At 32.4% G+C, this 24727-nt stretch overlaps 3 protein-coding genes across 4 annotated transcripts; 2 read left to right on the plus strand and 1 right to left on the minus strand.

Moving 5' to 3' along the window:
* The first annotated feature begins 1972 nt into the window (after positions 1-1972).
* Positions 1973-4684, plus strand: LOC128190348 (potassium voltage-gated channel subfamily C member 3-like). The gene is made up of 2 exons (XM_052862368.1): positions 1973-2448; positions 3044-4684. The coding sequence occupies exons 1-2, from the start codon at positions 1978-1980 to the stop codon at positions 3932-3934; spliced, it is 1362 nt and encodes a 453-aa protein (XP_052718328.1). The 5' UTR covers positions 1973-1977; the 3' UTR covers positions 3935-4684.
* A 1667-nt stretch (positions 4685-6351) lies between these two features.
* Positions 6352-17243, minus strand: LOC128189859 (uncharacterized). The gene is made up of 15 exons (XM_052861635.1): positions 16883-17243; positions 16361-16460; positions 15948-16223; positions 15358-15464; positions 15218-15262; positions 14850-15121; positions 12064-13506; positions 11448-11948; positions 10895-11342; positions 9970-10454; positions 9429-9855; positions 9073-9340; positions 8484-8878; positions 7059-7085; positions 6352-6606 (listed from the first exon to the last, which is right to left on the minus strand). The coding sequence occupies exons 1-15, from the start codon at positions 17139-17141 to the stop codon at positions 6521-6523; spliced, it is 5139 nt and encodes a 1712-aa protein (XP_052717595.1). The 5' UTR covers positions 17142-17243; the 3' UTR covers positions 6352-6520.
* Positions 16366-24408, plus strand: LOC128189863 (uncharacterized). 2 transcript variants are annotated; one of them, XM_052861643.1, is made up of 8 exons: positions 16366-16423; positions 18468-18704; positions 19294-19396; positions 19579-19650; positions 21027-21096; positions 22068-22144; positions 22385-22445; positions 24163-24408. In XM_052861643.1, exons 1-8 carry the CDS (start codon positions 16381-16383, stop codon positions 24232-24234), a joined length of 735 nt encoding a protein of 244 aa, XP_052717603.1. In that variant the 5' UTR covers positions 16366-16380; the 3' UTR covers positions 24235-24408. The 2 variants fall into 2 exon arrangements, with proteins under 2 accessions (XP_052717603.1, XP_052717604.1); XM_052861644.1 differs by lacking the exon at positions 16366-16423 and adding an exon at positions 18243-18309.
* Positions 24409-24727: the final 319 nt, after the last annotated feature.

The following is a 24727-nucleotide window of genomic DNA, read 5'->3' on the forward strand; positions in this document are numbered from 1 at the left end:
GATTATATTGTTTACATGATGTAAATGAGGTCACATTTCAAGCTGTGTATCATATATATTTTTTAGGTATGAACTTATATTATCATAATGGGTTTCCTGAAAGATGCAGGGTTTGTAAAAACTATTATAAGTGTATATGTATGTATTTTGCATGGTATTGTTACCGTCTGCTGACTACTCAGTACGTGTATCTTTTTTACTCCCTGTTTATCTTAGTAATAAGATAAACTTCCATTAAAAACTTCCATGTTTTGAATTTGTTATGTTTTTGTACAACTTTATGTCTTAATATGTGTGTAGCTATTTGTGTATTCATATATATTGATTTAGGTGTATATGCATAAGCTCAGAATAAAAATAAATAATTTATTTCTACTGTTATAGACGCAAACTTGAAATCCCAATAATGCACTTACCTATCATTTATCACCCAGTTGGCGTAAATTAGTTATAAAGTTCTTTTTTCGCAAAAAAGCCCATTTTCACCTCAGTCCAATAGACTTAGACTTTTGCCCTAGTTTCCTTGAGAAAAATGAGCTACATGTATTAATTTTGTACTAATAGCAGTAGTTACTTTACGTGGTAAATCCCTCTTTACAAAGCTTGAAATTAACATCAATGGGGTTTCCTAATTAGGTTTATAGATATACCTGGATTCACAGGTCAATATCTGTTTTGTGGAATTCCAATCAACAAAACCGAACTAAAAAATATGCGAATGATCCGTAAACACACACACATACACACACACACGCGCGCGCGTTCTCTCTCTCTCTCTTAATATATATAAACAGTATTAAAAATGCATTTACTTTGAATTAGATTGTCCTAATTGTAGAAAGCAATCATTTTTACATTCATACTAATGAACCGCAAAGTAAGTCAATTAAGTACGGGACTGCCCATATATCAAACACATAATTTTTAAATAATTCTAGTATTACGAATCATTTTGCAATCCTACATCATGTGGTGTAAAATATACTGTGCAAAATATAGCCTGAAGCTAAGCTTATTTCGCATGGATCCAGACTGAACATGAGACCCCAACCAATTTCTGAACCCCAAATGAACCTACTTGTCTGCAATTAAATGCTTATTACAGTAGATATCCCCCGTTGTTTGATTTGTTTAGTGCGATATCTTGTAAGACATTCCAGTATTTCATAGATGCTTATCAATAACTTGGTAACGAAATGATTCAAACACTGGTTATATATCGATTGCGGTAAGACAGTCGAGTCTTTCATTCGAATAAAGATGAATAGGTATCAAATGAATTTAAAATGAAATACATCGGTTTAGAGAATAAATGAGTTACTTTCGGAAGTGTTCTACATGTATTCATTTTCCTTGTTCTATTGTCTGAAGTAGCTTCCTGTGACAAAGAGATATTTTATGAACGCTATCAATACCTCGATATATATCGATTTTTTTAAGTCGCATTCACAAAAAATCAATATCATATGCTCACTTTTTTTCTACCCTATAATGTTAAAGTTAAGAAATGACAATAATCCACAATTTTCTATTCAATTAATAATAAAATATATCTAAAAGCATAACTGAATAGGAAAGTAAGTTGACATATAAGTAGAATTCAAAATTTTGGAGCAAATACATTAAAGGTAAGACTTCTTTTGAAAATTCACTTTTCTATTACAAGAAAATATTGATGGGAATTTTCACAGTAAAAATAATGCTGTGCTGTTTCATTCGAATAATTTTATCACGATTTTTAAGTTTCACCACACTGATTGATTTTTTTTTTTGCTACAAACAAAATTCTTTAAAAACGCGTATTTGTTTCAGATGTAGTCAGTATATGGCAAGTTTTTGCTCTGAACTTTCAACAAACTGGCACGGATGAAAAGGCGGACCTAACATTCAAAAAGTATTGTTTCATTCATGAATAATAAACTCTTTGTTTGCAGACTACAGTGCTAGTCAGTTAGAAGTCGAAACAAAAAGGACATCATGGAGAATACAGTTGTCCTCAATATCAGTGGAACAAAATTTGAAGTATCTGTAAATACCTTTAATAATATGATGTCCACCGAAAGTGATGCAAAATTGAAGCTAGACATCTTGAAAGAAAATAACCCATCATGCTATTTCTTAGAAAGAAACTTTGAAGTATTTACCGCAGTTCTCAGTTATTTTCAAGGAAATGGTCTTCATGTTCCTGCATTGACTTGCATCGCTGAATTCAAAAAGGAATTAGACTTTTGGGGAATCGATCCTCAAGAAATAGAGCCTTGTTGTTATAGCAAATACATCGGTTTTTTCGACGACCAGAAAGCACTTACAATCCTTACAGATGACCAAACGGAGCGTATCACCGAACGCACAGAGCTACAGCGCCGTGTTAAAGCAACAGGCTGGCTCTCCATTCAGGCTAAAGTGTGGTCTGTTTTAGAAGAACCATCATTTAACATGTTTGCAAAGGTCGGTATTCAAAAACAAAATCATTAATATTATTATACGATCCTGCTAGTTGCCTTTATCTATAAAATGTATTTTTAAAAGCTAGACGCTGAACTTAGATTATTTTTCAAAACAATTATTTTCTAATGTCCAAATACTTGCACAGGCAGAAGCTAAATACTCCGCTCTATCGTGAGGGCATGGTATATTTTAGAATATACATCAACACTTTTATATTAGCTCTCAGCATGATGAACCAAAGTTAATTCTTATGTCCGATAACAATGGACTCGAAGACAATGTTAACATGCGTAGCAATTATCATTCAACATAAAATGGTATGATGTCATGCAATTATCTTATAACACATCAAAGGGCATTGTTTGAAATAGCCTGATATAGTACATTGTTTGGACATTTCTTAATCTAACTATTTGCACTTCTGTGAAAGCGATCGAATTTTCAGTGTTTAATCCACCTGAATGTAAATCCATGTGGTCGAATTATTGTTCTAAAAGTATTTTTCAAATACATTTGACAGTATACTATTGTCTTTATCTATAATTTTCATATTTGTTGATCGATGATAAATTAAGAAGTTATAATTGATTTTCAGGGATATTTCTACATAAGTGCGTTCTTTGTCATCGTGTCCATTGCAGCCTTAGTATGTGGAACCCATCCAACATTCATGCGATCACTTCGTGAATCTGAGTGGGAAGAGTTCTTTGGAGAAGAATACCCACAATATTCAGGACACTTTGATTCGAGTGGATCATCAACTAATACAACGCTTATTCCATTGCCAACACACGCTAAAGCACCACTTGATTTCCTGTCATATCTCGATTTTATTACCACTGCTTTCTTTTCTGTGGAATTTATCCTTCGATTTATATTTTGCCCAAACAAAAAAAAGTTTATATCATCGTTCCTTAATCTAGTAGATATATTTTCTCTCTGTGTCATGTATTCTAAATACATTGTAGAAGCTATCAACCCGAGAGAAAAATACACAGCAACTGTTTTCGATATTGTGCACTGCTTTCAGATTGTTCGGGTATTCCGTTTATTCCGTTTGGTGAAAAACTTCATCGGATTCCGTGTATTATTATACGCGTTGAAAGCCAGTACCTGGGAAGTACTTTTGATGTCGCTGTTTCTTGTTGTGGCCATGCTGATGTTCTCAGCATTCGTTTTCTTTTCGGGGGATACGGCTTTCACTAGCATCCCAGACGCTTTCTGGTGGGCAATTGTTACTATGACAACTGTCGGATACGGCGATATGTATCCCACGCAACCTCTTTCAAAAACCATCGGAGCGGTCTGTGCTGTCACAGGAGTATGTCTCCTAGCGATTATCATCCCAATCTTTGTCAACAATTTTCTTTTATTTTATTCTTACTCCAAAGTTTGGGGAAGCAAAGACAATGCAAATACGAATAAAGGGGGTACGAAGAAAAATAACATCATTTCTTCGAAGTCAAAGGTTTCTCCTGACTGTTGATTTTGCGATAACTTACCTTTTTTTTTTTTTTTTTTACCAACTATTGTCTTATGTTAATGTTTTATTCAAATCCTTCCTCTCGGAAAAGAGGCACATATTATCGTTCTGTGATGTTTCTTACATTGTTTCTAGTGTATATTGGACAAAACTTGCTTCATATATTATATTTATCGAATGCAACCAAGCTACAACTTTCACCAAATAAATCATTTCTCGTTCTGGCGAAAGTTTAATATCTGTGCTTTAAAACATAATCAAGCAGACTATGCTCCACCTGTTAATAAGTTTCTATTGTTTACCTTCAACTTTTTCTTGATTAAGAGGGCTGAATAGTCTTGGCCATTTTGGATTGTTCAAATATCTATTTTACCATTTCAATTTATTTTTTGGCTAAATAATAAAGTTTACGGCCAAAAAAAATATACTTTAGTTACGCTTATTTATGTCTTAATTTTACTGTAATTGTTAAAGAGTTTGGTCAATTTCAAATAGAAATTTAATGTCATGAAGGTTTTAAACTGCGCTGCTATAAAAAAAGTTTGTTCTTTTCTTACCCTAACTGCTCTGCAAATATCGGGAATTTAGATTGAAGATTTATAAATAAACATTATAAGCTTACATTTTTGTACATTAATTCTACAAAGGATGATATTATTAAACATGTGTCATATGTCCCTTTTAAACGTTGGATTATAGAAAATATCTAGAACGATGATTTTAATGTTTATAATGAAGGTGAAAAAAGAGAATATTAAATGCAAAATGAAAGTTGAGTTCTGAAATTTTTTTTGGTCAATTTACTGGGGACCGTGTTTCATATCATTCTTTCTATCATTCATGTAATATTTAAAAAGGTTTTATTAGTCTGATTTATACTATTTCAATAAAAGTACAAAATAACGCTTGATGTTCAAATGAATTAAAATTCTTATATAATTCTTTGATTATTGTGTGTAACTAAAAAGGGAACTGGAAAGCATGCACTAGACGTCTGTTAGACGTTTAGGATGACTGCGGTTGTTATCTTGGAACCCAAAACTAGTCAAAAAATGGTATTGTTTATGAATAAAAAACAGCACCAGTACAGTTTGATGGTTTACAAGTCTTCAGCGATCTAAATATATCTCTTTCTTTAAACATTTTTAATGTACCTGTTTAGCATGCTACGCACACTTTCGTTTTTCTATGTGCCTCAAAAATATCTGGTTAACCTAGGAAACTAACATATAACAAACTACACAAATAACATAGTATTTTTTAAAATCCTTTTTGGTAATATCAGAAAATATAAATAAAAGAATTTTAATGTTCTAATTGATTTAAATCTTATAAGCAATCAATTTTGACGAAATATATGATATATACTTAAACTTTTTTCAACTTAAACTATTCAACACAACTATTCATCCATATCCCTTAAGGTTCCTTCACAAACCTGAGATAGACAACAAATCTTGCCGGTATAAACTGTTTGATAATGCGTTCAAATTGCCATGTTGTGACATATTGTCTTAAAAAATCAGGGGTTGTTGAGAATCCGTAACAAAAACATGTTCTAAAGAAAATCCAATTTCTTCGTGAACTTATCGATCAATTTTTACATCTACCAAATATTATTTCCTCTGTTTCTTACGGAAACTTATATTTAATTCATAGTTCTAAAGAAACAGTCAGACTGAAATCTACACGCTCCATTTATCGATTGGTCGAAATCTACAGCAGCTGAAACTGACAAGAAACTGAGGAGTGAAATTGACATGCCCTGTTAATCGATTTGTCGAAACCTACAGTGACCTAAGAAAAATCACGGACTGCACGAAATAATCATTTTGATGTCAGACTCAAAGTCTCACAGGAGACGATTTGGCTATATTATTAGCTAACGCACTTCTGTACATTAACAGTAATTTAGTAAATTTTACTAACTTTTCATAATTAATTTATTAATTAGTTAAAAGTAATATGTTCATATAAACAATAGAATGCTTTCTTTGATGATTGATTCATGCGGGTTATTAAGGAAGCAATCATTGCAGCAAAAAATTTTCCATAACCCGCTAACGCGGGTTATGTATTTTTTATGCAATGTCACTACCTTCATATCCCAAATGAATCACCAAAGAAAGCATTTTATTGTTCAAATATAATCGTTCTTATTCTGGTCATCACATTTGCATGACATACTCATAAAACCAAACACAAGCTGTTTAATTTTTACAAACAAAGATCAAACAGCTTTCCAATGCCTCAAGTAGAACCATGCTACAATATTTTCCGTTCGTTGAGCATGCATGACCTTGAAAGAGCAGGAAATGAAAATATCTTTGTCATTGTCAAATTATTTAAACGATTTTAACTTTAATGCTGTTGTTATATTTTAAAACAATACATGTATGTTTATTAAAAAATGAAGTGCATGTTAGTCACTAGTTTAATTATTGTTTTGCGTCACCACTAGACAAATACGAGGAGATGTAATTAAATTAAATATAAACAATTGCTGGGACATGAGTTATAAATATTAAATACACAAAGTCATGTCACATTATTAAAACTGTTGTTTATTCAATAAATGAATTCACGTTGTTATGCCTCAGATGCCGAGATAGGTGTTGATGTGTTCCGTGTCTTTTTACGCCATTTTGATGAGAGTCCAACTACGGACAAAGAAACTAAACAAAAAGAGAGAAAATTATTAAATCTATTACACGTATTTTATTCTAGATTTATTTGTGGTTTAAATGAATTGATAACTTATGTACATAAAATCTCTTCAGGGGAAAATATAAATACCAATTTTTTTTTAATTAAATGGATACACCTTGATGTCTATGATGTCTACGAACTTAGTCAAAGACAAATAGGTAAGGAATTTCAAAGTAACCATATCGAAAGTTTATCAACAATGTGAAACACGAAATTGATGTCAGTACTTAACATATAAAAAGTTCCAAGAAATTATTTATCTATAAGCGTAATAGGAAGACTGCCGATAACATTTTTGACAAAATGACAAAAGGCGGGCGGAAAAGGGTAAAACTAAAAGGTCTCTGTCATGTAATGGCGGGGCATACGATAAATATTTATATCTTTCAATTCATACAATAAAGAAATAAAAGTATACCTTTCTCATTCTTCTTTTGTTTTGAATCTGTAAGAAAATATATATTTCTATACTGTTATGAATTTATGTTGCCAAACATGTACTCTGAACCCCCCCCCCCCCCCCCCCGATGTACCAAGTCTTACTGATTATACATGTAATTGTGTTTAAATACTAGTACTCAGTAGTCAGTTATGTTCATCTCTACTTATTACTGCCTGACGAGGCCTGTACGATCCATAGCATCCTCAAATCCCTGGGTAGCACCTTACAACCAAAGCTACCAAATTACAGCGCTAATGCTTTTTCATTCTTATAACCAGCGCTAGCTCGTATCATTCAAAACAATATTAAAGTAGCATTACTTGAAAGCACCTATAATGGCAATCAAATATAACGAAAGCATTAAAAGCCGTCGATATTTGATAAGGTCATAATCCTTGATGTAAAATGCACTATGGCTTGTACAGTTGATTTTGAAACCATCGGTTTGCACTATTTTACTCTTTTAGTATACTCAGTTGTCGAATATTGTTCAAAAAAGAACGGGCACTGGAGTTAAAAGAATGCAATCTATCTCTTAGAATATTTTGACCTGGCGTCAGTATGATTCGCATGTTTATGTGTAATTTGATACATTGTTTCTTCTTTTACTGCTACTATCATCATTTCTAAATACTATGTTCTAAATCCCTTGTGAAAGAAACACAAAATTTGCACATTTGCACAGAAAGGGTAAAGGTTCTGACATTTGTGTTGAGTCGTATTTTTTAAATGTTAAGTTGAAATAACACTACATGTAAGGTAGTTTAATTTTAAAGCAAAATGAGCTGCAATTTACATGCTAAATTTTTTTTAAAAAAAACTAAAGTGACAAAAATATCATGGTTTTTTAATATTTGCTAGCCTTATTTTTGTGGGGAAACCATTAAGAAGACTTAATTAAAGCAGAATTGGATTATTGTCGTCCTATACAAAAATAAAACTGTTATATATTCTTTGGAAGAGAAATCTTTCTTCTGACAAAAATTAATGATTTTTTTTCAAATCTTATTTATCATTAAAGTTTAAGTTATATGCAGACTAAGTATACTAGCAGGTTTTTGCAGCAAAATAAATTTCTAAAAAGTACAGCTCATATTGCTTTAAATAATAAACTATAAATGTGTTAGCATGATATTTTGATGATATTGTTTGTTTCCCTGCAATGTATATGATGTTCTGAGTATTTTCTATTGGGACCAATCAAGGGTGATAATGAGGTCGATAACCCGTTCTAACAGGGCACTTAGATTTTTACGAACATCTTTTTATTTAAAAAAATAAATTAAGACTGCTCAGAGAATTTCTAAAACGTGCTGAAAATGTGATTAAAAATTGAACTAAAACAAAATTGCATTAAGGAGTTTACGCTATAACTGAGAATTCCTTTTTATTTCTACTTACCTTTTCTTTTTGTTCTATTGTTTTCACTATGAATGAAGTCCTTCCAAAGGCTTGCAACCTGGCTTGTTTTATGATCAGACATAAGTCTGGTAAAAAGAAGTTCCCTGTTCTTTTCCCTCATGAGATCGACAATTTGTGGAAGAAAATTTATAATCAAGATAATTATTCCATTTAAAGGCAGAGTAATTGCCATAAATACTCTGAACATCACGTGATCATCAGTCAGCAAACGGAGCACAGTTGTGACAGTAGTGAATAGAGAAAAGCAGATTGCGGAAAACAAAACTTGCTTGACCTCTTTCCTTCCTGTTTTTCTGCATTTGTAGATGACCGATAAAGTCATACACAGGAATAGAATTATCCAAAAGAAGCACATAAAAATGATATATTCCGTCCTATAAATTAAAGACGTTTAAACATAAAAACATTTTGCATTTAATATCGAAAACTGAAATATTTGTTGATTTGAGTTGAAATATATATACTCTGCTTTGATTTTATTGTTTAACACTATTCATCTTCTGTAAATCATCGAACAATACAGCCATTGTCATTAGTTTTTCAAGATTGAATACCGGGTATATCATACCTGTTGAATTCGCAATACCATTGGATATATAAATCGTCAATCTTTGAAATCTGAAACAAAGATGGCACCGACCACGTCATAGTCACAGGGTCCTCCAAAGTCCAGACGACGTATATGATGATTGGCGCCGATATTACAATAGGTAAATACGTGAAGGCAAAATCCCATTTTGGTAGCTTAGTAATATTTGTTTTTACGATTGCGTGAAGGCAAGCTGTTTTGTTGAGTTTTATCAATAAGCCAGTCAGGGTAATGCTATAGACACTTCCTAAAATGATTATTAGTATCATCATCATCATATAATAAAGGTTTATCATAAAATTTATATTTAACAAGTTATCTTTCTACCCATTTACCTGGTAGTGCGATATGAATTCCACATGCTAAAGGTGAACCATCAAACAAATACACCATTGCTCCCAGGATTTGCACGGTTGTTCCTATAATTATGCAAGCATGTCCGTCGGCAGAAAGACTAAATATTTTGTGAGAGGAAAATTTGGCCAGGTAGTAAGTACAAACAATAGCTACTCCGACACCAATGATAACAAGAAAGATAGTAGTAAGTCCAACTCCGCTTTCAATACTGTTCAGAGTAACATGAGGAATGGTGGAAAGATATTGCACCTTTTCGTTGTAATCAGATACAAATTTTGGATCCAGACATACTGAACATTGATCATCCGGACATTCTGATTTAAAAATTCGCCGTTCACCATTCAAGTTGTACATGCTTAGTTTTCGTAAATCTAGAGTTATCTCTTCCTTTTGTATACTTCCAACCTAAAACGAAAAGAATCATGGGGATAACTAGTGTTTTCATACAACATTCAATAAATTCCAACACCTTTTGATACACCGTTAATAAGATATACCTAATCTTAAATATATACTTACTTCGACTAATCGAGGAGTGCCTTTGGGACCATACTGGAAGTTAAGGATAACCATAGGAATTGTTGCATTTCTATTTTCAAAACCGAATAGCGTTCCTCCATCAGGAGTCACCGTAACACGATCCAATTCAAGCTCAAGTTGATGGTAGATTTCTGACATATTCCCATTGACACACTCCTTAAGAGATGATAAGTTGCAATGCTTGTCCAAAACATTTTGGAAAGCTTTAGACAAGGCATAAACCCCATGAATTGTTGACGCTACAAAAGGAGACTGTTTCTTTTGTAGCCCACTAAGGTTTAAGTCAGTTGCACAGTCCTTGGTGTATCGATTTGAAAACCTTAGGTTACATTGGTGTACATCCTCCCAAAATGTTTTGCCCCATGGCAGTGTTTCTGTCCAGTCTCCTTCATCAATTTTCAGATGTTGGAAGTATGAACCGAACTGTTTGTTTTCCAACAAATTGTTCTGCATTACGACCAATCCTATAAGTTAAATAAAAACATATCATTTAAGAAATGAACGCTTTATAATCCGCAAAGCGGATTATAAAAAAAGCGTAAATTGCTCCAACCCAGGTTATACGAGTATAGCTTGGGTAGATATTGAGTTCATTCCTCATGACTTAATTTTCTGTAATTTACTGTACAAATGTACCGTTTCACTTTTAAAAATGATATTAATTTGTTAAAAATTCAAACGCAACGTCAAGCGGATTAGTACGTTTTTGACGTTGGTGCATTGTGACGTGTCTTTTGACGTGCAAACCAGGTTATACAAATTTAACTAAATTTTTCTATCCAATCAAATGCCGCGTTACAACCAGAATTAAATTATTATTTGATATCAGAATCTCAGTCATAACTGAGTCAATTATATCACCGTTAATAATAAGCCAAAAAAATATAGTACATGATTGTTCTACCTAAAGAAGGGTTCTTGTATTTTGAAACGATTGTTTGAATGTTTTCTACGTGTTTAGGAATAATGAAAACCAATTTTCCGGCGGTGTTCTTCTCTGAAGCAATTTTCAGCAACATCTCAATAGCAGCTGTTGGAATAAAAACCATAACAACTGTTGCACCATCATATTGCAACATTTCATCAACAGCGGTTTTAAGTTCATTTTCAAGGTCGTCCATAATAATCTCTCGAGTAGTTGCCAAGCACATGTTTAAAGTTGATGCTTCTCTTTTCATAAGATCCAATAGTTCTTGGTCGCGACTGCCAAATAAGGCATGGAAATATTTCCAGCCAAGTTTTTTGGCTAATTGTAAGGAAAGGTATACGTCGAATGTCGAAGACATTACGGTTCTGAAAACACGCGGATGGCCTTCCCTATTGTTGAATCTCTCTGTCGACGCTGATATAATCTTAAAATGAAATAAAACATTAAACTTGTGTAATATTCCTTAGCCTTGTCTAGTTAGTTAATATTCAATAATTGCCACTACTTATAATTATAAGAAAAAACTTACCATCGGAAAGTCCATGGACGATGACTTTCTGGCGTCATAAATTGACGATGCTACAGGGTTTGTTATTGCTCCAACCACTCCAATAATAGGTTTCGTGTAAGGGGTTGATGGAATTGTTGGAACAACAAATGTCTGTTTAAAAACACTTTTTGCTAAGGAGGTATCATGTCCGCATGCGGCAAATAGCCCTAGTCCAATTTTCGGGAAACCTTTGAGCTGCTTTCTATTAATGTTTGAAATACTCCATAAAATTGAAGTAGCCACCTCAAAATGCTCCAGAATGAGATCGTCTGTGCATACTCCATTGAATTTATATAGTTCTATGAAAGCATAGATCATGACATCACCCTCCATAAAGGTGTAGGGCATTTCTATCAGGTTTGTCGGAACTGAATAACAGTCACGACCGGTGCATGGAGTTAAACTTTTATCTTGAATTGATTTAGGCATTTTCAGTGTGCTATTATCTATCAAAATTTTGCTTTCCAGATACATGCCTATCTGCAAATAGGAGGACGCACATTAAAAACCCCTTCGTACTAATACAAAGAAAGAAATTGCAAATTATAAGATTAAATATAATTTTCAAATTCATTTAAAACAAATGATATCAAACCTGTCGATGAAAAGATGGAGAAGTTGGATCTATCTGCCTAATGAAAAAAATAGTTTTGCCGTCTCCTTTGCTATCGTAGTATATTTTCTCGCCGTCAATTCCCGTAATTCGTTTCTTCTGAACAATTTCCGCCAACTCCTCTATGTGTAGATTAGCTTCCGTACAATAATCCATCAGTGGACAGTGGTTTCGTATGAGTGTATCGATTCCATGAGCGAGTGAAATTACTGCATCAATTATATGAGTTTCGCCGTGAGGGTCTACGTTCTTGAACAAATTTTTGAAATCTACAACATCTTTGCACTCTATTTTTGCTTGTTTACTTCTGTCAAAGGTACAGTTGTTTTCCTTTTCTATGAGTTTCTTGATGAATGGGTTTTGTTCCGTTAAGTTAGCCTTGTCTCTCATGTATTTCAAAAACTTTTCTGACTGATTTGTTTCAAATGCAATGAGAATAGCATTAGAAACAACATCAACGTTTTTCTTTAGAAATGTCTTTTCTATCCCTGCTACCCAAGTATCACATCCAATCCAAAATATGTTGTTGATTTCAATATCATTAAGCCGTTGTAAAATTGGTTTTATGTGTTGGCTCTGTGTAAGTGATAACACTGCTTGAACATATTTATTATTTTTTACTATAAACATATCCACTAAATAATTTAGAATTTCAGGATTTTCAACATAGCTATCTTCAATTCTCAGCATATAGTTAACAGTTATTCCTTTTACATTTGCAAAGGTTAAGACACTTTTTGTGAGATCAGAGCCAAAAGCATCGTTGCTGTAAACAATTCCTATGCTATGAATCTTCAGATGTTTCAAAACACTAACGATAGCTAATGTTTCATCCTTATTAGATGGGACCATACGCATAAAATATGGGTATGAATTCTTATCAGAAAATTTTGAACTAGTCGCACTGATGCTAATGGTAGGTATTTTCTTTGAATAACTGTAATGTGCTAGACTTTCAACTCCTGAACTAAATGGAAATCCAACGCCGCCTATGTAATTTTTCCTCTTTACACTAGCATCTCTAAGCCCAAGTGAATACAATATGTCCATTTGATGAATGAACCTGCTCGGTACGGAACACGTATCAATGATATCATACCCAAGTTTTACAGATGGTAGAATATCTGTCAAATTGTTCACGTAGTCCACAGCAAAGACTATGGCCTCGCTGAAGAGAACATAGTTATTCCTAAGTTCTCCACAGCCCTCTGGGGTATATGAAGAATAATGCAGGGGCAGGTTCCCCGCAATTTGAATGTCGGAGGTAAATGGTGACGTGAGTTGTTCAAAGGCCACGTGTGATCGGCACTTGTAATGAAACGCTTTATTCCACGACACTGTGGTAGATCTTAATCTTCTGTTTTCTTTGTCATACAAAATCCAGGATCCGAGTGGTGTAAACTGGGTATTATTTACTTCTCCTACCTAGAACAATAACCAATTCCAAGCCTTAAAAAAATAATTTCACATTCAAAACCATTTCAAAGGGGAAATTTAAGGTACATGGTTTTTTTTCCACCAGGCTGGGGAAAGATATCGACATTAAGAATATTTTTAATTTGTGTATTATGTAATTGAACTCAAACTACATAAATTATGGCTATAAAATAAAACTTTAATACAAAAAAGTTTTCTGCCCCTTGTGTGCAAGTTATTTTTCTATCAAATATGTCGACATGTAAGATAAATATGTTGACATGCAAGATAATAAGATAAATATGTTGACATGCAAGATAATTATATCAACATGCAACATAATTATGTTGACATGCAAGAAAATTGCAATCAGATAAGAATTAAACAAAATCTCAAAAATTCTCAAATATTGCCCACCTGTGACATCCAAGAAGCTAGATGCTACCTTTTTATGTCAACATGCAACTTATTTATGTTAACATGCAAGATAGATTTACTGACATGCAACTTATTTATGTCAACATGCAACTTACTTATGTTGACATGCAAGATAAATATGTTGACATGCAACTTAGTTATGTTTACATGCGAGATAAATATGTTGACATGCAACTTATAAGTTGTACTGTGGTTTCATCAATATTCTTTGAATACCAATTTTCGCGGATTTCGTTATTAAGTTGATCCATGAAATTAAATGTTCATTGAAATGCAATTTCTATTAACATTTTGTATTGATAGGGTCATTGGCCACCAATTTACCTATCCTTGAAACTGTGATTTTCACTTTATCCACGAAAATTGATACCCTTGAATATTAATGAAACCACAGTATGTCAACATAACTAGGTTGCATGTCGACATATTTATCTTGCATGTTAACATAACTTAGTTGCATGTCGACATAAATAAGTTGCATGTCGACATGAGGAAGTTGCATGTTAACATAAATAAGTTGCATGTTGACATTAATAGGTAGCGTATCTAGCATCTTGAATGTCACATGTTGGCGATATTTGAGATTTTTTTATATAACTCTTATTTGATTGCCGTTTTCTTGCATGTCAACATAATTATGTTGCATGTTGACATAACTATCTTGCATGTCAACATATTTATCTTGCATGTCCACATAATCAATAGAAAAATAACTTGCACACAAGGGGCAGAGATATGCCACCATAGATTTCTTTAAAGAAAAATTTCAAACATTTGTCAAGTTATAAAAAACTAAATATAACTCAAGTTAAAGGGTCACAAGGTTATCAAGGATATTCTGACATAATTTGTTAGCTATAGTACTAGTAGCAGTTGTTTGCGTCATCAATCATGCATATACCGGTAACTCTTACCTGAATAAACTTTGCTTTTGTTGTATTTGTGGTGGTCTCTTCATTTGATACATTGATTTGAATGTTGTAAACATGACTTCGCTGTTCTCGCACCTTCATTTCTTTTATCCACATCAATATTATACAGCTGTCGTTTACTTCTTCATTTGAGTTATTACATCCACTGATATTCGCATGAAGTAAGGTGTCCTTGAGGAAGTTTACAGTGTTCTGTATTTCTCTCCGTGTGATTTGGGGGAGGTTTATGCTATCTATGACACCGCTTGGTAAATCTGAAGATTATTTGGTTAAATTGTTATGAAAAAATATAAAGAATGTTGAATAATTGTGTGTCACATGCCATATAAAAATCAATGTAGAGTTTTTACCTGTTAATTTTGTGTTCGCTGTCTGTCTAGGTATAAAAACCCATCCTAGAAAAAGAAGTAAATATATTTACCACATTTGTCATTTCTTTATCACAAGTTATTTCATGTCATATTTGACTTTGAGGAAACTTCTTAAATACCTAAAATATATTCCATGTATCTTTGAATGCTTGCCGAGTCTTCATACAGAGCCACAAAGTACAGTTGTTCGTGGTCAGTCAGCGATGTCCAGAATTGAATGATTCGTCTACAAGAGGAAAAGATCCAAAAATAATTATACGGGTTTTTTCAATTTTTTCAATAAATTGAATCTGATATATCTAAATTTAAAGCAAAATTGTGATTGAGCCAATTGGAATAGGGAACAATTGTTCATGAAAACAAAAAGTATTCGGCGAGTTGGCTCATACAACGTAGTCAGTAAACGTATTCTAGACTGGATTTGGGTTTTCAACGATCAAGGACACATTGATGATAATTCTCAAAATGTTTTACACACAGTTTACAAGGCTATTTCATCCATTTGTTATTTTGTCCTTCTACAATTGCAAACGATTTCGCCTCGACTTGGATTCGCCAAGACACAGTTAGGAAAAGATACTTTTACTAATAACACAGTTATTCAAAAATTGTTTTAAAATCGCCCAGTCTTAAATTCGCCCGCTGACAACGAGGACGAAATGGGCGAAAATAAAACGGGCGAATATTTCCCTGTATATAGCATTCTTACTCTAAGACATTGTCGTCTGTCAAAACAAGAATCCCCCTAGTGTTAGTTTCATACTGAAGCGCCGTCATCATGTTTTCAACATTAGAGGTTGAATTTATTTCGAAGATTCTTATTGCGCAGATGTATGGAGAGTCACGTGATCTCTGAAATTCACTCAAAATGTTTCGGAAGTATGGTGTCGGCTGCAGGATCACTTGAATGTACGTCCAGTCCAGGGATTTAAGTGTTGCGTATATATTGTTACCCAAAGACGGTGTTTTGTATTGGGTGGAAACACTGGAAAGAGATGACTGAATTAGATTATTGCTATTTTTATTACTACATTTTGTATAGAGGGATCAAACAAACATGAAAATCGAACTGTATTTATAATAATACAAAATGATACTGTTGGCGGTAACCTGAAAAAATACCTTGTGTTTCTATTTACGTCATGTGTATTGGTTACAATGGGAAAAGTCGAATTCATCAAAAAGGTTGGAAATTTGGACGTTCTTCTTTTAGACGTAAAAACTGTATTAGAAAAAAAAGTATATTTAATTGGTTGGAGTGTGATCCAACATACGTTATTTATCAAGTACATAATTCTTTTGTAATAAAAAAAAATATTATTATTTTTTTCTGATGTATAAATAATCTTACTCGATATATCCTGTTAAAGTGAGCAAAACATGATTTTTAAAGCATCTCTTTGTTTTATTCTGCAAACTGCATTCACATAGGCACTGATTTTTCTTCATTTAGCGGCTAAGTGATAAGTTGCAATTGATCGAGCATTTAAAAACCCCATACATCTTTCAGTTGTAAATTTGAAAAAAACATATTTAATGTTATTTGTGTAACTAGCAATTACTGAGTTTTAAATAATTCTTCTTTAATTTCTGAATATAACTACTGCACATATGCATATTCAGAGACCAAAAGTTGCTTCTTACCTATCAAATCGGTAGAATTTTTAATCTCCACATTATTTAAAGTGCAGACAGGAATGAAATCATTTGTTAAATACATCTGTTTTGAGCTAGTTGACACGTCATCGAGAAACACTACCATGGATTTCGAAACCTTGTCAATTTCCGTAGAGTTGATTTCACAGAACGTCTCTGATTCCACGATGTACGTTACCAATAGAGCCTGACAAGAAAATACGGCTAGCGCAGAAATCCAAAGACTTAGTTGCGTTATAGCTACCATGGCGAAAGTAGAAGGATAAAATTCGACAGTTTTTAACAAATAAACCAACGATGACACGATTTTAAATCCCTATTCATTGCAGATACTGTAGATATCAACACAGCTTGGGTTTAAATCGCCGAGGAAAAATGACCTCAAAGCATTTGAATAGAAAAGAAAATAAGAACTTCCTATTACTTCTACCATTTAAAATAACACAATGTAATGTGGAGTACATACAGGTTTATTCAGTCAATTTGAACTCAATAATAATTTTTAAAATCTTACTCTGTCATCATAGGCCTGTGCAAGAGAGCGCTTCTAGCATAAATGACACATATTATAACCAATATTAAAGATTTTATACACACATACATTGGGAAGGGGGAGGGGGGGGGGTAAATAAATCGGCGAATTTCAGACATGTTCAAAATAGGTTTTAACAACTCACCCATGCATCAAAAAAAGAAATGAAATCTCATATGCCATTGATTATAAAAAAAAAGAAGATATATAAAATGCTAAAGTTGTTATAGATCTACGCGTATACGTTTTTCCTGTTTATGCAAAGTTCTGTGGCGTTATAAAATCCAAACCTTGATTTCATATAGGACTTTATACTCTAAGGCCTGGTGGCTTTCATTCAGAATTCACTCTTTTTTTCTTTTTTCTTTTTTTTTTTTTTTGGGGGGGGGGGGGGGTGTTTAAATTGTTTGTTTTTGTTTGTTTTGTTTTTTATCTTATTTATATATTTTTCTATAAGCATGATAACTATGTGGTCACTTTTGAAAGATTGTTCTGTATTATACATGTATTTTATAAAGTATACGTTTAATGAATTTGTTATATATATTGTACATTATAACAGCCGATGCACCGTTCTTACATATGCCTACTATAGTATTCATCTTCGTAACAATAAAAAATGTCATCGGAATATTTATTATTAAAGTTTTATATCCCTTATTCCCTATGTATCCAGTAAAAAAATTCAGAAGTTTTTAAGATAATAATCAATCAGCGTATCTATACTCTATACCAGGGAAGTATATACGTTCCTGTCTATACGTCCCTGATCCTGCGAAGCATTTTGACACAAACCGACTGCGTACGACTTGATGAGATTTGATCTATCCGTGGTACGAATTAACATTTAAAACGCGGCAAATTTCAACTTCAAGATAGTTGTGTTTGTTTTATTTACTTATTTCTTTCACTGAATACCATTCAGAATGGTCACAAAATCCAATATATAAGCGTAGCTGATTACTTTATCTGTAGCGTAGGAACCACGTAAACTTGTTTTGCTCACGAAAATTGGTCTATATCGGTCTATCTCTATTTCAGATGATTTCTTAAAAATGGCAAAGGTGAAATTCACAAAGACAAATCAGAAAAGAAAGGAGCTGTTTCCCGTCGACAAGAAATCTAAGGTTAATAAACAAAATTCAGAAAATGGAAAAAAGAAAAAACTGACCAAGGTTCCAGCCAATCGGACGAAAAGCAATAAGGAACAGTCTACTGTAAATATATCAACAGTAGACAAAACTAATGCCACACATGGATTAGAATTTGATAAAGATGGTAGGTTCAAATATATATATTTAAGGAATGAATTCAATATTTATTAGTTTTATACGATATAAAATGGATTGAGTTTACGCTTTTTTTTAAACCGCTTCATTGCTTATAATTTTTTTTTTTTTACTCTTCATGGTAGATTAAAAAAGGGCATTTTACCTTTAAAATGACGTAAAATGTACAAAATTCAAACATAACATCAGGCGTATGGCTACGTTTTTGACGTTAGTCTTACTATGACGTAGGCAACATTCTTTATACGATATAAAATAATTGTTTAGCCAATCAGAATGCGCGTTACAACCAGAATTAAATTATTATAATTTAATGGACATCATATATTAATAATACATGTATAAACATATATTAGTATTTTTCTAAGAGAATAGTAAAAACTTAATAACTGGTTGGGTTTACAGTCTGGGCGGACTAAGAAAACGAAGTAAAGGAAGTGATTTCTCAGAAGAAAGAAAAAAAAAGGAGTTCGGCGCATGCATTGCGCAGTTAATCAAAAATACCATATTTTTACGATAACATTCTGAAACAAAATCAAATACTGGTACATTTGTACATAAACTTTTTCATGTTTTAGACACAAGAAAAGTTACATTCACAAAGGAACAAATGGAAAACTGGAAACCTTTGTCTGAGGAAACATTCAAGAATGTGGCCAGAACTATTGAAACAGCAAAACAGTAATTAACCTTATTGAAATCAATTGCAACATTGACAGATGTGACAAATAATGACTAGTATTAAGGCATTATTTGAATAAGGACAGTTTATGTATCATTACTAAAGACTTATGTCTTAACACATGTACAGGATGTGTATTGATAAGTACTCTGAATAATTTGATCTATTTTACATTTTACAGGTTAATTCTTAATAGGTCACATGGTCTGTATTATGATAGTGTTAAATCAGCAGTCGATTTATCGGAGAAAAGGTAACTTACTTTGATTTAGTGGTATATCTAAAGAAATCCAAATTATAAGTATCAAAGCTTTAGTACACATATTTGTAAATGAACTAGACAATCAATATATTATGTGTATTCAGTTTCAATTTAAAGACTGAACATGGCCTACTTTGCTTTTTATAGGGATGAAATAGATAAAACTATGATAGCTTTTGAGTTTTCTCTGATAGAGTTACTTAGCATTTTAAATTTTACAAAATCTTGGGCTCTTATGAAAATGATCAATTTGAGTAGATTGTTTTATATACCTAATCAATATTTGATTCAGATTTATTTATTGTCAGAACCAAAAAAATCTGCAATGTGAGTGTATTATTAGCTAATTTAACCCCCCACAAAATCAACAGCAAATTATTTTCAGATTTTTTTTTTTATGTCAGGATAATGTAATAAATATTCACCGGTGCGTCTTTTTACCCCAATGAACCCCAATGATACCCCAATGAACCCCAATGATACCCCTATGATACCACATGATATCCCAATGATATCCTAATGAACTTTGAAATATTAATACCCCAATGAAACTAAATGTGTGCATAGTTAAAAGATTTTCCGCGCAAGCGTGTGAATAAACACCGTACATATATATAAGTAATATCAAGTGTTTTTTTTTCCTTTTTCTTTTTGTTCATTTTTGACCGAAAGTTTTCTTAATTCTTTTTTTAAAAACTATTCTTTAAAATTAAAATAAAAAATCCAAACCATGGCTGAATATTTAGAGGAGCTGGCAGGGTTTTAAGAAATCCACACTGAAATGGATGATATATTCAATTTGTTCCAATGTTAAATTTCTCTATAATTTTTTATTACTGTCCCAAATAAGAATTTAAAGCAATTGGGGAGCAAAATTAAAAAGCAGTTGGGAAGAGAGGGGGTTATCTCATTCAACCTTCATTTTTCTGCATTCAGCATTTATTTGTAAAGACGTAGAAGTAAAAACTGAAGTCTTTCTCTAATGGAAAAGAATCGATATGTCTCTTTTTCTTAAAGTTATGTTGAACTAGCACAAATGACCAAAGCTCCCATCAGGACATAATTTCAGGTCACAAACAATCTTTGAGTCAAATTTTAGCTTAAAAAATTCTAATAATTTCCCATCACAAGATATGGCCCAATCGGTGAAAAAACGGCACGTAGTTGAAATTTCATTTGTGTAACATGTTGTTACATAAAATTCATTAAGTGTATCAATTATGAACATACTTAGTATCATTTGGGTATTTCAAAGTTCATTGGGGTATCATTGGGGTTCATTGGGTATCATTGGGGTTCATTGGGGTAAAAAGACGCACCCAATATTCACTATGATAAATTGTGAATTTCTTTTTTTTCTATTCAAGAGTTTTGGCAAGTCTCAAAATGATTAAGGTGCCACATCAACATGGACAAAAAACTTTCCAACAGATTACGGTAATAAATACAGGTTTATTTTGCATTAACTTTACACTGTATTATCGGTTTGATTGTACTCTCTGACAAACATGCTGAAATTGAACTGAGTTAAAAGAAAGAAGTAGGAAATGTTGTAGAACATCAATGTGTTCCTGATATATGTGTATTTTTGTTTTGCTCATTAAAGTATATCAAATTTATGCTATTTAATTTTGCGATACGGTAGATAATGAATGTGTTTTATAGTCTCAAAGCATCCATGCTTTTGGTATCGAGATTGTCAGGTGACCCACAAACAGGCTTAGGGTACTGCTAAATGTAATGGTAATGCATTATATGTTTTCAAACTAATACTACTAATGTGTAATGCCACTCATGTAGCATTACTTTCCAAAATCAAGAGTAATGCAGGCATTACGTAGAACCTCAGGATAATCTAAGTATCATAGCAATATCTATTGTTTAACAAAGTTCTAAACACCTCAATCCTTGTTCTCTTAGCTGTGATCCAATAGAATAGAGGACAGACATGCACCTTTAAAATCTCCCCCTCTCTCTCTTCTCTCAATATCTCTGTTGTATTTTAAGTAACATTACATTAGTTTAGATTAAATGATAGAAAATACAAGGATTGTGTATATTTCTATTATTGCCTGAACACTTTACATATCCTAAGATAAAGATTGCCAAACAGTATCTTTTAAATCCCAGCTTCCACTACTCCTATAGAATGTTTATTTAATATATCTGGTAGCTGGGAAGATTTTCAAACCCAACAAGATGCAGTTTAAAGATGAAACCTGTGAAACTTTGATGATCATGAGTCCAAGAGGAGTTGGTCATGTTTTATTGCATTCATTGGATTCATATCTATTAGTCAATGACTGGACAGTTAATGATGAGTAAATACTGCCTTCTTCAAATCAGAGTTTGCCACGTACTATACAAAGTCCAAGCTTGTAAAAATGGCTCTGTTCAATTTATTTTAGGGAGCTGCAGCTGAAAATCTTGACCAATTAGAATTACATGAATGTGAACTTGAATTTAGGATTTCAAAACAGAAAGAGTAAGTATAAGATACATGTACAATATATTTCAGAACTCTAGTATTGCAAATTCTTGTACAAGTTTAAAAAAAAATATGATAGATCTTAATTTTTAAACAAAGAATTTTTGTTACATTTTGATGGTATATTAAATTAAGTGCTCATATAATCATTTTATATATACATATCAGAGTTGTTTTTATTGGATTCATCAGATATATATTTGTATATGTAATTCTTTGTCTCAATTATCTTTTTAGTGCATGTGAAAAACTTGAAGAAGAGTTGGAAAAAATTGCAGCAACCATGGAGAATTCACAAGTATTAAATATTTATCTAATTATAAATAAAAAACCCATACAATGTACTTACATGTATTTTTCTCCAGCACAATTAGTCACAAGCATCTATACCTGATTAATGTTTTTGGAGTAGGTCCTTTTCTTAAGTTTTTACAGGTTCCATCTTGACCAAACTTGCATGGATGCTGTATCTGAGCTTTAAATTTCAAATGCTGGAAGAGGTTAAGGTTTTTGAGCTGGTTAAAATTTTCTGAGCAGGTGCCTGTTGATAGCTACCAGTATATCAGTAACTATTGGTTCTCCCAAACAGATCGATGATTTATTTTGTAGTACTGACTCAGATGCACTCAACAGGCTCTGATGCTAGATCTGAGACATAGGTTTCATATGCTAGAAGAGGTTAAGGATTTTTGGAGCAGTTCATGCAGTATATCTGGGTAAATAATGGTCCTTTCTAATCTAAACTTGCATGGTTGATTTAAAACTGTTGCAAATGGATCTCAGTGCTAGCTTCAGATACTGAGAGTGATCTTGATCACTTTGGCAGATTTAAGAACAACCCAAATGGTTTCAGAGTCTTGGAGCTGGATACGGTACATAATGAAAATCCTGTTTATACCCACTGGTCATTGTTGATAAATGATATATCCTATGAATCCTATTCTTTTTATTTTGCCTTATATGTACAGGCAGAATCATATTGTATAGATAAACAGTATTGTTTCATAGAATAAAACATGTTATATGATTCAGTGTTGAATAATGTGGTATGCATGATAATATAATATTGTATCCCGCTTCAGACAAAATTATAGGCAATTGATAGGAAAAGCAAATCACAAGATGCCCTGAAATTTCATAATACACCGTCAATGAAAATTCTTGGAAGGGGTGTATTAATCATCAAGCACAAGATTATGTTCTGATATTACCAACAGACATGACAGCATGTACCGGTAAATAGTTTGTGCAGAAGATCATTGACTTAGTGAAACAAAAGAGATTTAATGTGAATTCTTCAAACACAATCAAAATAGAACCGTTTTAACAAGAGCTTGGACTTTATGTAGTTGTATCAAACAGCAATGTGACGTAGGCCTGTCTATTTCATTGCTGGCCACTCAGCCATGGCTCTTTGAAATCAACAACATTTTTCTGGCTTTTGGGCTAATACTATGCAATCGGTAAATATTTCACTTGAAACCGCATCATTTTAACTTGTTTTGACGCAAAAAATAGATAGCTATGCCCTACTGAAAGTCCAAGATCTTGTTAAAATGGTTCTAATGTTGTGGAACTCTTAACAAATCTTGAAAAGGTATTCAGTGGGATAGATTCGTTACACAGTCAGTTTTGTCAAAATACAGATTCATCCAGTGCGTAAAACAGAGAATACTGTATTTTGTATGTTCAATTTCAATATCATATTGTATCATATGATACAATATCATATCATAGATGATAAAGTACAATATGGTATCATATATTATACAATATTGTAAGGTATTATATTACACATATGGTGTAGTATGATACAATATCATTGTATAGTATTATACAATGATATCATACAATATCATACTATATAGTATGCTACAATACCATACACTACCATATTATAACATATATGATATCATTAACTATAATTTTCATATAATATGATAATGGTGGACTCATACAGTTGATGCCTCAACTCTGTGAGCTCTATAATCTTTGACCTTTCTCTTTTCTGCCAGATGCATCCATTGCTGCAAAAAGACTTTAAGACATCTCTCACACTTCCTGCATATAAGAAATGGGAGACTTGAGGATAATTGGACTTGTTGAAGTAAACTCTATCCAGTATATACTTATGTTACATGTATATCACTTTTGTTATCAATTATACATAGATTATCTTTACTATAATAATTCACCAAACAAATGTTTTGTGTGCTAGTTAATGAAAAAATAAATAAATTAAGCCGTTAAAGTATTTTTAATTTTGATCTTGTTGAATGTTTTTGAAGGAATGTGAGAAGGACATAAAGTTGTATCTAAGGTTGATATGCTAAATACGCTATTATGCATATATTTGATATCTGCAGGTATGAGTTTAAAACTGAAATTAATGTTTAACATCTTAGATTGGTATCTGTATAAGCTGTAAATCATGAAACTAAATAAATTTGCGTATTTAGCTCATTAACTATCTTAAATCAACAATCTATCACCTGGAGCTATGCAGTGCTTTTTGGAGGATATCCTTTTTAATTAAATTACTGTCTGGGTTCTTTATACATCAGAGAGAATTTAGATTAA

This window comes from Crassostrea angulata, chromosome 6, assembly GCF_025612915.1.
Source record: "Crassostrea angulata isolate pt1a10 chromosome 6, ASM2561291v2, whole genome shotgun sequence".
NCBI classification, from domain to species: domain Eukaryota; kingdom Metazoa; phylum Mollusca; class Bivalvia; order Ostreida; family Ostreidae; genus Magallana; species Magallana angulata.